Raw genomic sequence first — 14,999 nt, 5'->3', positions numbered from 1 at the left:
AAAAGAGTCATTTGTCACAACAGGATTTTAAATCAATTCTCTGGCTGAATATGAGCATGCAAATGTGTTGGAGTACTGGTTATATTTATCTCCAGATTACTATATATGTGAGAAAGTGGGAGAATGGATTAGTGAATAAATAAGATGTAATTTAAGTCATAGCATAAATGCCGTTTTACCAAACTAGTTGACTAAACTCGGTAATCAAATATATTTATTGATCTAGTTATGAACTGGATGATAAACATGAATAAAAACCCTGAATAGGAAAAGTGCTTCACAAAGTGAGGTAGCTGTTAGCCAGTTAGCCCAGGTAGCTAAACGGTTGGCAAGTACAACTAATGTCATGCTAGCTGCCTTAAACATAAAAAGAACAGATGGACAAATTGAAAGACACCGTTGCACGAGAAATGAGAGACTTTAGGGGTTCTCGATCATTGAATTTGGGGGGGTCTACACTACTCAGCTGTCATGTGATCGTTGATCCACCTCCGAGTGAAGGTTTACTCAAAACCCAGAAGCTAACACTGTGTGGACAAGCTGAAACCAAGATGTGGCTCATCTTTCGTCGATAGGTAGTCAAAGAACACCCTCTGCAGAAAAAATAATAAAAACGCCCGGGCGCAAACGACCGTTATTATGTTTTTTCACCATTTCGTACTCACCATCTTATTTCTGCTGTTTCTGCTAGTACAGTTGAGGAAGCGCCTACGTACGTTCAACGTCAGGCAGTCAGCCAATTAGAAAAAGGCAATGTTAGAGAAAACGTCCAGGTCGATACAAAACTTCCTATCTTATTTCAGAATAAAATAAAACGTCCTTGGAAATTGGGTAAAATCCCATAAAGAGCCATATACCGATATTTTTATTAGATTAAGTTATATAGATGAAACATTATATACATACACAACAAAAAAGTGCTGTTATGTATTCAGGAAATTATATCATAATTGACTATCAGTTTTACTGTGATATGCTTTTACCGGAAGTTGCGCGCTGCACTGCGTACGTTAGTACATACGTTCGTTGGTACCTCTGTGTGTAACAGTACTTCGTAGAACATTCGAGAGGTAAGGTGCGACATTATTACATTTTCCTCGAATGGACTACACTTTAGTGTCTACTGTTAGACTGAATTACCGTTTCAGCTTTCTACTTAATCACTCGCGACGGGGTAGTAACAACAACGTTACCTGCGATCGTCAGTTGCTTTTGCTTTAGCATCTGGTCTTCGTCTATTTCCTGGAGTCATAGTCTGTATTCCACAACAGGAACGACTTTCTAGTGTGTTTGTTTAGACGTAGATGCCAATCCAGTCAATACGTGGGTACTAAATTGTTTGTAAATAATTAAATGTTGTGTTTTTGTTGGATCTGTTGGTGAATCACTGTTAAATGTATCGTTAACGATAAGCGGGTATGCGTTAATACTCCGATCCACGCTGGTGCTGGTTGACTCAACGGAAGGTTTGAGATTTATTCGAACGGCGTGGAGCTCTGCCCCCTTTCTAACGTACATGGATGCTGCGCATACAATGAACGACCACTTCTGTCGCGCATGCATGTTAATGCTAACGTTAGCGTTTTTCTCTGCAGCTTGTATGTATAACAAAACGGCTATTTCTTTAAAGGTCCCCACATCCCGAGGACGTTCCGGATACATTCCTGCTGTCTGAGCCTCATATCTGCACTGTTCGGACGCATCACGGTGCTCAACTGTGCATCTTTGACAGGCAAAAACATCCACGAAACCCTGCTCTAATCAATACAACACCAGCGCCAGTCTTCGACCACCGTTCACTGCGGCTCTTGGACGATCAGCGTTGTGTTTATGTCTTTGTTTTGCGAAAACGGTAAGTTGTATGTCAATTTTCCGATATCTCTTTTAATCAACATATATATAACCATACACTATGTCGACCGGTTAATATGTCGATAACTAGCGCTGTTGTGCAATACTTGGTGTTTTCTGTTCCTCTGTAATATCAAAATGGCGTCTCCCAGTCCCGTCACTCGTGTGCAGTGACTGTATGACGCACTCTGCACCAAGCAGCTAGCTGAGCTAAGCTAACTAGCTGGCCTCCCCTGAAATAGTCTCAACCTCTGGCCTTCTGAATCAACGCCAGCAGCGGACACAAGTTGCCAGTGTCAAAGTAGGCGGTGGCTGTAATGCCAAGGCTCATTGACACGGAGGATAAAGTCAGAAAGTACATGGTGTTAAACGAGCAAGAGATGTCAGCCAGCTGCTAAGTTAGGCCTTCCGATTGTGACCTAGTATCCAGAGCATGCCTTATGTGACTGTAAACCAGAGGCCCGCATGCACAACAAAGGGCTTTTACAAAACATTTTTTGAATGCATTAGGCAACAAAGGCTGGGTAAAGCACTAGAGTTATTGGTGGATTTGCTTCCTTTCTTTGGACAAAGCCATCTTGCCTGCACATTGTGATATATCACTGTTACATTTGTGCATTTCATTTCAGATGAGCTCTGGCAATGGTGAATGGCTGTATTTCTGACATATCTGTGTTGAAATGTAGGCCCCTCAGGCTGACAGTCTGGGCAGTAAACATATGTGTAAATAGGTCTTACCAGAGCTTGTATGACCGAAACCTCCAGCTTGTATGAGAAATATGGTTTAAATACAAAATTTTAAAATTTGAAATCATGTGAAAAATGTTAATTTTCAACATAGTTTTCTCTCTTACAGAGCTGTTGCGCAGCCGTTGGAACCTGTGTGGTGGAAATCTAGCCTTCAAGCAAGGAGCTTGCGGCCACAGCGGCACAACGTTTTTCATGTCAGAGACCGAGCACGCTTGCAGTCGTTTATGTCATCCCCTCTTTTCCAGACAGAAGATCCCGAAAAATCCCCAACCAAGATCCTTTTATCTTACTGATAGTGCTAACATCCAGTCAAAATGTCTATCAATGTCAACCGCAGCGTGTCAGACCAGTTCTATCGCTACAAGATGCCTCGTCTGATTGCCAAGGTAACCGTACAGACTGCAGGCTGTTTTTGTGTTTCACAGTTTGTGATCGTTTAAATGTCTGTGTGAATGGATGGGAATAACAGTCACACTGTGTCTTTGATCCAGGTCGAAGGCAAAGGGAATGGAATCAAGACAGTCATTGTCAACATGGTTGATGTTGCAAAGGCACTGAACAGGCCTCCAACATGTAAGTGACATCAGGCCGCTCCTCCTACCACTGACCACAATGTGCACAAAAAAGATACACTACCTTTATAAGGGTCTAAATTAAATGTTGAGTCATTTAATCATGAGCTCAGAGAATTCAATTCAGTTTTAAAAACAAAATACATTCCTGACACTTGGACAACTCTTGTTGGTTGATTGAATCAATGCCCTTTGTGTTGTCTGATCTCCTCCACAGATCCGACCAAGTTTTTTGGTTGTGAACTCGGTGCTCAGACCCAGTTTGATACCAAAAATGACCGTTACATCGTCAACGGATCCCACGAGGCGAACAAGTTGCAAGACATGCTTGATGGGTTCATCAGAAAATTTGTGCTGTGTACCGAGTGTGACAACCCTGAAACTGATCTGGTAAATATTTCGCATGTACGGGGCGATTGAAAAATACAAAAAAAGCACATAAGTATTTGAAATCATGTCATGAGATACTGCCTTTTATAGAGAAGGACCAGAGGGATGGCCGTAAAAGCCACCAGTAGTGGTGGTCTGTTGGTCATAAACAAAATGGCAGATGTCTGGATGGAAGAAAGGGTTCATTCCGTTTGAGGAACAGCTGTGTCCCTGACTGTAAGATGTGTAATTCACTCAAACAGGATGAGCAAACAGCTGCTGCTGCTTTTTTTTCTTTGTTGTGTTTATCAGAAATATGGAGAGAAGCGATATGGCATTTTGGCCAGTTGCAGTTGTATAAGCTACTAGGTTTCAGAATGTGCTAGACCTACACATTGAAGCAGTTGGGATCCACTGATCGGCTCATGGATCTTTGCTCTAAATTTTCCCCCTACAGGAAAGATCTTGACTGATAGAAATAAGACACCTCCACGCAAAAGTTGAAATGCTTCACTTTCTCACAAATTAACCCAAATACAATTCTTTCATGTTCTTTAGGATACTTTAGCATTTCAGCTCAACAAGACAGATGTAGATCTTTTTTGTTATTAGTGAATCTGTACAATTTTATATTTTCTTCTCTTCCCACAGAATGTCAATCCCAAGAAACAAACCATTGGCACTTCCTGTAAGGCCTGTGGTAACCGCGGCATGCTTGACACCAGACACAAACTCTGCACATTCATCCTCAAAAACCCACCAGGTGAGAATTGGCTAGGAAAGAGGCAGCTTTGAAACCATGAGGTTTCATTGCATGACTACTCCTTTTCTCTCCTGACAGAGAACACTGACAGTGGATCCGCATCAGTTAAGAAAGAGAAGGAGAAGAAGAACCGTAAGAAGGACAAGGAGAACGGTTCAGGCAGCGGAGAAGCTGGAAACCAGGACAACTTTGATGCTCCTGATGCTGTCGTGAGTTTGTTTCTTAAGGTTTCATGTAGTTCCCTCTCATCCCCAGAGTCACCTAATCGGTTCTAATGAATTTCATCATACTGAAGGCTTGTGTCACTCTGGTGTTTGTATTATATGTCACACATTCGCTCACACAGTGCAGCCATGAGGTTCAATGGCCAAGCGATGTTTTGAGGACGTGATAAGAGCCTAAACCCAGGTCTGTCACCGCCCAGTGGGATCCAAATTTTAATTCACTTTTTTGACATGAATACACAAACATAATGGTCTTTCACAGCCTTGACCCTGTGGCCGTACTACACAAGCTAGTAGATTCTATTCTAACTGTAGGTAACCATAGTAACTAGACTGGGACGTGTTGTAGGAGAACATTTCACTGTGTCAATATTTGTCAAATAGTAGCACATTCTCAGGTCATATTACAATCTTCACAGCCGTTAGTGTCTTAGAGATTTAGTCGAGAGACATTCCACTTTATTATATTGCTTTAATTTGAACATAATTCACCCATGCAGTCCATTTGTGTGTCTGCCAGGATGGAGATGATGATGATGAAGACTGGGCAGAGGAGACTACAGAGGAGGCTCAGAGGCGGCGGATGGAGGAGATAAGCGACCACGCCAAGAACCTGACACTCAGTGAGGATCTGGAGAAACCTCTGGAGGAGAGAGTCAACTTGTTCTACAACTTTGTGAAAGTGAGTTCAGATGATTCAGTGATCTTTTAGTTTCCTTTTACCTTCAAGCAAGAAAAATATTTGTTCTTTCAGATGCCAGTAAATTATTTAGAATTTAAAGATGTTTTTATGCAAATATGAATGTTTCAACTTCAGCAAAGGAAGGAGGGTGGGACTATAGACGCAGCTGATAAAGACATCCTGGCTGAGGCAGAGCGCCTTGATGTGAAGGCCATGGGCCCACTCATCCTCAGTGAGCTGCTCTTTGATGAAAACATCCGTGACCAGATCAAGAAGTACAAACGACACTTCCTGCGGGTACGTTTTACTTTCTAAGAGTCACACGAGACCCCTGAGTGCTGGTGCTATTCATGACCACAGTGGTGTCAGTAGAAAATGGTTGTATATATTCAATCCTCCTCAGTTTTGCCACAACAACAAGAAGGCCCAGAAGTATCTGCTGGGGGGTTTTGAGTGTGTTGTGAAGCTGCACCAGGTCCAGCTGCTGCCACGCGTTCCCATCATACTCAAAGACCTGTATGACGCAGACCTGCTGGAGGAGGACGTCATATTTGCCTGGGCGGAGAAGGTGACTGTTGCCAGAACTCTCGTTGAACAGCTTCTTTTCATGTGACATCTTTTTGTCATGGAATAGGCAATAGTAGTCACCTGCTAAATTGGTTTGAAGGTTGAGTGTCATATTTCTCATTTCAAACCAACAGGAGGCAGCATATCTAGAATTTAATGTCTGTAGTCAGATGTTTTTCTCCAACTATTCTGAATGAACATGTCTTCAGGAAATGAACCATAAAAATAAGCCTGCTGTGTCTCACCTTAACTTATCATGTATTTTGTGGAGCAGTCCATGTACAGTCGCCTGTATTTGATCCAAGCCGTTTCTCCTCCAGGTTTCTAAGAAGTACGTTTCTAAAGAACTCGCAAAAGAGATCCATGCCAAGGCTGCTCCTTTTGTCAAATGGCTGAAGGAAGCTGAGGAGGAGAGTGAGGGGAGTGAGGAAGAAGAGGAGGAGGATGACGAGAATGTCGAGGTAACAGTGTATTAAATATTTTTGCTGGAATTGAATTGAAATACCTGACTGCAGTTTACTGCTAACATTAGCACACTCAGTCCCTGCTGACTGTAGAAGATTGGGGTGTTTGATTAAGTCTATTTGTCAGTGCATTTTACTTACATATTTCACATTTGAATGTCCTAATGAAGAAGGATCCCTCAGCTTGCATTGATGTTACTGTCTGGCCTGTTTTTATGCCAAGTGTGTACTAGCATCAAATGTTTGTATGTATTGAATAGATTACAGATGAAGCATTTAGCTCCTTTCAGTCTTTTTCCGGTCAGATCTTTACTTCCTGTTTTGCATCTTTTAAATGGAGGGTCAAATAATGAATATTTTCAAGTTATCCAATATATCGAGGGGTTCTGTTGAGTGGTGTAGCTGTCGTCTTGCATAATTGTTACCAGCGTGGGTCAGTTTTAATGAGCTGCTGTGATGCTGCTCCCCAGGTGGTTTACTCCTCATCAGCCCGCGAGCTCAAGGTGGAGACGGTGAAACCGGAAACGCCTGAAAAAGAAGAGGATGACATTGACATCGATGCGATCTGAGAGACATGGATGGAAATGATGCTTTCTTGTGTTGTGGCTTTGACTCACAATGTCCTGTTGCAAATTAAATGACTGGCCTTTCCCTCCTTTACCACCTGCTCCCCACTTCCACCCTCCACTCTCCTCAGCTTTGTGGCATGACTTAACATAGCGCTTTACCTGCTGCACATTAACTCCATCATTTAAGATGTACTCAGTTAATGAAATGAAGTCGCTTGGATTTTAATCATGGGTGTTCACGGGATCATTTGACTGCACTTTTTGTGGTCCCTGTATTTTTCCAGTCAATAAAGAATGAATGTTTTGCTATCCACAGCACGATGTTGCTTCCTGTGTGACGGTCACTTGCTATTGTGATGTACTATGTGGGAACAATGTTTTTTTTTACAATACTTATGAGTTGGAAAAACACTTGAATCAAAGATTTAAAACATTGTCAGTTTTTAGAAGTTCACACAGAGATTTTGCCTTTGTCTCATTTGGGAATTGACAATTCAAACTAATTACAGCGAATGTAGAAAGGGTAATAGAACGAAGTCCTTACATCAAGCACACATTTATGTGTGAACACAATTCTACTTAAAAACCCTTTTTTTAAAACCCACACTTACACAAATGCAGTGTAGGGGTGCAATCCAAGCACTTTTAAGTTCGTGGAAATCATTTAATCCATTCTTACACTGGATTCAGAGGAATTGCATTGTACCATTGCCATTAAGTGGTAAACAATACCAAGTTCCCAGAGAGGAGTTCTCTGACGTGATGACAGTGTTCTGGACTCTGTGGTCCAATGGGACCGAGGTCAGCCGGTTTCCTCACTTCCTCCCGTTCAGCTGGAAGCACTAATGCTACCTTCAGGGGCCGTCGGAAGCATCGGATATAAATTTGAACCCATTCAGCTAAACTTCACGTTTCGTGATGAAGTGAAACTGTCGAAAAATGTAACTGAAGACGATTATGTATATTATGTAGTACTCATGAGGATTTATCCTTTTATCTTCGTTAAACATTTGCGATATGTTATAAACGTTTCTTCTGCATAGTTTAATGAAAGTCAGAATAGGTTTATGATTAAATAATCACCGTCATATTATATGTTACATGTTAAATGTAAGAGATTCTGTTTATTGTAGTTACAGCGGCAAATATTCACGGATTCATGACTCATATTGACAGACCAAATTTGTCTATGATCACTGCTGGTAATACTGGGTGTATTAGACAAAAAACAAAACAAAACATGAGACCATGAATAAGAATAATATGCAGATCAAATTAACTGACTGATAATGCATTATCATCGTTCAATATTTGAATTTAATATGTAGACTAAAACATCGCAGCAAACATTTATACAATTAAGTCAGCCATAATAGCAAATGAAAAATATATTTATTGAAGGGTTGCTGTAGTATGTTGTTTTATGTTATCCGCGTAAATAAATACATAAAATACAGTGTGTGTCTCTCTGCATATTATTTGTCACTTGAGAACCATCCCGTTGTCTTTCACAACTGTTCGTAGTCGGAGTCTGTGAGCGGTTCCTGAAGGCATCCTAATCCAGCCCAGCCGCTGAGTAGCCATTTTGGACCCACCTTAAACAGACGGACCAGCTTCACTTTGGGACACCGGAGATGGAAGAAACCGAGCCGTCGGCGAGTATTTCAACCACCAGAACCGATTAAATCCCCCCAAGGAACATCGTCTGATGACAGTTAGGCGCCATGGCCCTGTGCTAGACTGACTTGTTACTGTGAGAAAGGGCTGGGGCGATTTTTGGAAGTGGCGACCGACCTAACGTTAGTTTAGTTAGCTTCACTGACTCCAGCCGAAACGGACCGTGATTTTGTTAAGAGTTAAACACAGGCTGTCTAGGGTTTGTACACGCCATGCAAATATTCAACATTACATAATTAACGGCGTGATCTTTGCTGAGGGATTTTTCGGTCCTGAACAGTTGAGGTGCTCGGCTCTCAACACGTCCGGTCTGGTCTGAGAATCGTCACGATCCATGCTGAGGCTGTTTCCTTGCAGAGTGCTGCAAAGCAATATTCACATTTTTAGTTTTTCCAATTGAACGAGGTGTCGGTGGATTTTGGAGCACGGAGGGCAACTGGTTCCGGAGGAAAGAATAAACGATGTCAACAAAAACTCCCTTGCCTACGGTCAACGAGAAGGTGACGGAAAGTGTAAGTATAGAAGGTTGTTTTTCCAGTTATTTAGGTGAATGGCTCTTATAGAAGGTATACACTTTCGTGACATTTCGGTTGTTTAATGGCGTTTTGTAGCCTTTTCAGACTTATTGTTTCACACGGCTGGTTCCTCTTTGCTGCTAAATCGTAAACAAGCCTATCCTCCAGGTCAATCCCGCCTCGTAATCTTTAATCAGTTTAAATGTTCTACAGTTCACCTGCAAGTTGTATATTTGTCTGAGAGTTCTGATATGATTCTCGGTCATACGGATGAATTCGGGGCATTTAGGCCCAACCACGAACAAAACTACAGTAGTTTGCCTGTTGGTCCTGCAGGCAACTGTGTTCTGGCTTATGATTGGCTGTCGAAACTGTCAGTGGAAAGTTTCATCCACTCAGCTTTCAAATACGAGCTCATTAGTCCTTCCCCCTTGTGTCCGACGGAATCTCCTGTCTGAAACTTGTAAGGGCACGTACGAGGCATCAACGAGGCTTCCGGTCAAGAATTTCAAAATAAATATAAATAAAACAAGTTATTCAATTCTATGCTTCATTATTGCCGCATCATTCAGACTTACATTATGAAATTATTTATTAAGTTATGGAGTGTTTCATTATCAAAATGTCAATGAAATACATTTTGCAAGTTGCTTTCTTTGGACATGTTTACAGTTATAATCATCAATGATTTTTTGTTTTTAATTGTTATTTTAGCACACACACAAACTGTCCTTAAGGATACTTATTTACACTCGGTTGATCATGTATTCTTTATTTTTGAGAAACTGTCTTACACTTGAATCTATTATTGTAAGTTTACACTTGACAGTTTTCAGTCTTGACCTTTATTTTTCTGTACCTCCAAGGTGTATGCTTTTGCCCCATTGCCATTAAAATGGAGCTAACATGTCTCATTCGGGCAACAGCAGCCTTGCTATTTCTACATCTGATATCTTCCGAATCTCATGACTCATCACAGCAGCAGACAGCCAAGAGTCAGCTGGAGATGAGACCTACAGTGTATTGAACAAACAGAGAGAGCACTGAGGGTGATAGGATGTGGTGAAATTTCATTGATCCCAGTGGAGGACATTGCACTGTTTCACTCTCTGCAAACATTAAGCTTTGGCAGGCAGCAAAGAGAGCTCAACTGTATTGAGGAGTTTTTGGATGACCCTGGAGCAAAAGTAACATCCCTTTAACTGTTACTTCAGCTTGTGTTGCATGACTCATAGTTGAGGCTGGTGTTCATTTTGGATCAGCCTTAAACTATCCCAGTTACTTCATCGTTGTAAAACATGAAGTGTGTTCAAAATTATTTGCTTCCTGAATAAAGTAAGACAGAAAATAGTGTGTAAAATGAAATTGGGAATGAGTTTCGAGCGATGGTGGGAATCAAGAGCTGGTTAAAAGTCCTACAAGATTTATTGAGAAAATTATTTTTAAAAAATTGTTTTGCTGCTGCACATTACAAATTACATTACATTATTAATCTATGCAGTAGAGTCTTGAATGGAGTGGTCATGGCAAAGACTTGTGTGAGTGGCTGTCACGGGATGAAATGTGTGACATGTGACAGTGAAATGTGTGAGGGATAAGCTGGTGAAAATAGGATGTATAATATTATCACATGAAAACCTAAGATGTATACAACACACAAAACTGTGGTAATGTGTGTGTCTATATAATCTATTTAGCAATAGGACTGCTAGTCTTTTGTGCCTTTTTCTTAAATGATGTGAATCAGTGCATTATTACGTTTTTAAGGTCTATTATGTTTGTGTTCCTTTAATAGTTATCATAGACGACTTATTGCATGTCTGGAAATTGTTTTCACGCATCAGATTTTCGTCATATTGTGCAGGCCTACTGCTGAAGGAGTATAAAGGTGCAAGAGTTGTGGAACTGGAGAATACTTAAGTTTCTGCATTACTGAGTGTAACCATGGGTGCCATTTTGTGTCCGAGGGTTTAAATTCCCGACGTCTTTGATTCTATCCTCTGTCTGTTGCTCCATAGCAACAGTAGCTGAGGATAATGGAAGCTCATCAGTGTTTTAGATTTCCACTGAACTACGATGGACTAATGCTGAAATTTCAATGCCAGGTTAACGCTTTAGGATTTGGTGTTTGCTGCCCTGCACATTGTCTGTCTCTGTGTTCCAGCCCACCTGATGCAAATGCAAATGCAAAGAGTCACCATCAACCTCTGCAGACGGCTGCGCGCGTTCATATAGTGCAGCTGGAAGTGAAGTTTAGGCCAATAGTTTGATCCCCGGCTGTCTAACTCTCCTTGAGCAGCACACTCATGCCACTAATTGGTCGTGATGGGCTGTTTGTTAGATGTCTGTACAATTTCAGGACTGCATTTCCTCGAATGGGATAACCTCCTGTTTTTGACTTCTATTTGGGTAGTTTCAGTATTTAAGAATTCTGGATATACCTGACAAACAAAAATACATGAAATAAAGGTTGCGTTAACATGCTTTTATTCTGAAAGGACATTCTCTGCTCCATTTTTCCACTGCCTGCCTGCAGCTGGCTTGAGACTGATCAGTAGTCCCCCCCATGCTGTCTCACTCGCTGTGTCTCTGTGGTTATCGGGGCTCTGAGTTGGGAAAATCTGGTGTTGTATGAATCTCTATGGGCATCATCAGCAGGGCTGAGTGCTTTCCTGCTGAAACATGACCGGCTCCCAGGCAGCGAGGAGGCATCGCAGCTTTGTGAGTGACTGCTGAAAGAAACTTAGCACCAATGTAACTGTCAGATTTTATATATAGGAAAAGAGAAATAGTGGTTTAGAATGTGGAAATATTCCATCAATATAAGTTTGTTAGCATGTGTGTCTTGGTAGTGATATTAAAGTAGGTATTATGGTGTGATAGAATTTTTCCAGAAGAAGTTTATGGGTAACATGTCCCTGTCCTTAAGTTATTGCTGTAAACATCAGCAGTAACTCATAACGCTGTCGTTAGATGGGTGTTCTGTTATTAATTACCTATTTCATCACTTCCAGGGTGAATGAGGTCAGTTTTCTTTCAATGGAGAGGGGGCTGTGGCGGAGGGCACCACATCTGTTAACGAAGTATCACCCTATATCACCACCTATTTTTGTTACTTTTTAACTGTAGGCCAGGCGAGGGATTGATGTGACTTTTGAAAACTGCACCCGAAAAATCAATCTCTCTATTGGTGGCACTGTCAGAGCTGTGCCCAACCAATCCTTCATCTGGAATGGAAATGGAGCTGCATATCTTTAATTAAATAAGATTAATTTTAAGCAAGTTTCCTTTTTACTATTTTCACCATGAATACACTTATCAAGCCTCAAATGCAACACATCATGAGATTCTGTCACAGGGTGCTGTGCATTGAATGATGCCTTTAGAAAATGTCATTGAGTTTTCCTGCTTGTTTTCAGAGAGTCGGTTTCGGGCATACATCAGGTAGCCATCATTGAAGAATATGATTGATTTTTATAACTGATGTCAAAAAGTGGAAAGAGAGAAGGAAATGTCTTCCTTGAAGGCTTTTCTGTATGCTGCAACCCCTTTCTGTATGTGTCACAGTGGGTCATCATGAGTTACTGCCGGTACATGTAGAAAATCTCAATGGCCACTAAAACAAAAATACTGTCTTTCCACAGCACACATCTCACAGCAATGGGCGCCAGGAGATCAGCACACGCTCTGGCCGCACTGGCATGCGGTCCCGCAGCTCCGAAGAGCCACAGCAGCCACACATCGGCAACTACCGGCTTCTCAAAACCATTGGGAAGGGAAACTTTGCCAAGGTCAAACTGGCCCGGCACATCCTGACAGGCAGAGAGGTAAGAGGGACATTTATTTTTCACTGTCAGTGATTCCTGAAGACAACCAACAGCAACCAGACAGACATAAAGACGATATGGATAAAAAATTGTGATTAATCCTTTAATATAACTTATAGTCTGCTGCACAACTGCAAATCTCTTGTTTGGTTTACATAAAGGCTCATGAAAAGGTGACAGATATTATATTTTTTTGTTTTTTAAGCAGTCCCGCCAGCTCTCTTTGCAGTCAGGTTTATCCCTCTGACCTGTGTTCAGTCATGGGTGCTCATGTCTTCATAAATGATGAACAGAAAAGGAATGTTTCTTTGCACACAGCATGCAACTTACAACATACAACTTGAACAATAGTCTCTCAATTGTTGGTGCATGATATTGTCTGTTTCCTCTTTAATGAAGATTGTTAGTTCTGTTTCAACTATCACGAACTGGTTTCCTTCACTGAGCTGCTTGTTGTCTCCTGTTCCAATGTCACTTCCTGTTTCTCATATCTCTTTCTGTGATGCCTGATTTATGTTTTGCTTTTTTTTCCTCTTAGGTGGCAATTAAGATAATTGACAAGACACAGCTGAACCCAAACAGCCTGCAGAAGGTATTTCCCGCCTTTTCTGTGTCTTGTGTTCTCCACGCTCACTGTGGCAGAATTCACTTACTAATTCATCAAGCACAACAGATTGGGTATTAATTGTGTAGATGGGAATTAGGGCATGCTGGGATGGCACACGTGTTCTCTCCATAGCTTCCTGTGGTGATTAAGAGCTTCTATTGTTTTTGTAGGCTTGATTCTTTTGCATTGCCGATGATGATTCAGCTGTACATCGACTGTTCCACTTTTGATTTCCATAAGGATTTTGCACTGGAAAGGTAGTTAGAATTGAACCTGTGGTCTGTAAAGCACATTGCATGGCAGGTTTTTAACCCAGTATTGGAAAAGGAGCAAATTCCTCTCCTTTGGCCTTGATTCATGTTTGACTTTTCTGCTGCTTGTATACTTGGTGGCTCCCAAAAGAAACTGATGCCTTCATGCAACAGAGAACCACTGTGTTTTGCTTGTGAAATCAACCAAATCGAGTGGGTTAGCTTTTAAAATGCAAATTCACAGGCTGGGGAGAGAATGTGTCTTTCTGCTGAAAGCAGTTTCACTCTACAGACTGAAGTCCGTTATGGAGGAGCTGCCCTTAACCCTGTTTTTTTTTCCCCTTTTTGAGTTGCCTCATTAGCAAGGGAAATGTGTGAGTGGTTGTTTTGATCCGTGCATTTTGTTTGTCACTCAGGCTAGAAGTGGTTTCAGCCGTATCGACTGGGCTATTGCAGCTCCGCAGGCTTTTTTGCTCATCAGACTGATAAGAGAGGACTGGGCAGAGAGCGGCGGCTGCTGGTGGCAGTGGTGATGTGGAGTGTTGATGTCCAGCTGGCCCCCGCCGCTCAGCTCTTCTCTCAGTGGTTGGCAGTGGTTTTCCATCAGTTTTTCCAAAGCTCCATTGATTCTGGCCTTTGTATGTCAGAGGCCCGGCTCTTTGGCGTTGGCTGTGACAGAAAAATACTGAGTCATGACGGCGTCGTTCATGGAAACACAAAGCATGTGGATTTTGTCTGCAGTCCTTGTTGTTTTTTAGGTTTGGGCTTTGTCACTGTTGAGAAAAAAATCTTTCCTTTTTTTTTCCCTGCTGCTCCGTGACGGCGTTTGATTTAATCTTGTGTTTATTTTAAGGAATTAGAACAGCATTGAAAGTCAACAGCACTGTTAAATGTTTTTTTTTTTAACTTCCATGATTAACACATTAAGTCTTCTAAATAACCTATGATTTCTATAATTAGGCTCGGTTTTATCTTTCTTATTGCTGATGTGTTGAAGATCTCTACCTTTTGTCGGATATGAAGGGTTTTGATGAGGGGAAATACTCTACCATAGCAAACAGCTAATGTGGACGCTAGCAAGGTTACCATAATAGCGTTTCTTGTGATAGGCACTTGACAGCAATGACGGCATGTTTGATTTTTGTTCATTGCAAAGATTATTCCCTCATTTGGTGGTTTGGTGGTGGTGCAAAGCGCTGTGGCAACATGTGGGTTGAAAATCTCCACCAGATGTCAAACTGGGTTCATATCCTGGTGACTATGAAGGTCGTGGTCTGTGATTTAAGGAACCACTCAGTGACCCCTCACAGA

The 14,999-nt window shown here is 41.5% G+C and overlaps 1 protein-coding gene across 1 annotated transcript; it reads left to right on the top strand.

The window, feature by feature from the left end:
• Positions 1-2,915: 2,915 nt before the first annotated feature.
• Positions 2,916-6,811, top strand: EIF5 (eukaryotic translation initiation factor 5). Its single transcript, XM_078624615.1, has 10 exons — positions 2,916-2,987; positions 3,093-3,174; positions 3,391-3,563; positions 4,194-4,305; positions 4,384-4,518; positions 5,057-5,211; positions 5,347-5,508; positions 5,615-5,779; positions 6,099-6,239; positions 6,713-6,811. The coding sequence occupies exons 1-10, from the start codon at positions 2,916-2,918 to the stop codon at positions 6,809-6,811; spliced, it is 1,296 nt and encodes a 431-aa protein (XP_078480741.1).
• Positions 6,812-14,999: the final 8,188 nt, after the last annotated feature.

The sequence above is a fragment of the Lampetra planeri genome, unplaced genomic scaffold (genome assembly GCF_965212315.1).
Source record: "Lampetra planeri unplaced genomic scaffold, kcLamPlan1.2.h2 scaffold_864, whole genome shotgun sequence".
In the NCBI taxonomy this organism is placed as follows: Eukaryota; Metazoa; Chordata; class Hyperoartia; order Petromyzontiformes; family Petromyzontidae; genus Lampetra; species Lampetra planeri.
Note: the sequence above shows the minus strand (reverse complement) of the source record. Positions and strands in the feature narration are given on the sequence as shown.

What these genes read in the sequence shown, in the direction of transcription:
- EIF5 (XM_078624615.1), top strand. Translation starts at nt 2,916, where the DNA reads ATGTCTATCAATGTCAACCGCAGCGTGTCAGACCAGTTCTATCGCTAC. An exon ending in TGTTCTACAACTTTGTGAAA is followed by an intron (nt 5,212 to 5,346) that starts GTGAGTTCAGAT and finishes TTTCAACTTCAG; the next exon opens with CAAAGGAAGGAGGGTGGGAC. An exon ending in ACAAACGACACTTCCTGCGG is followed by an intron (nt 5,509 to 5,614) that starts GTACGTTTTACT and finishes AATCCTCCTCAG; the next exon opens with TTTTGCCACAACAACAAGAA.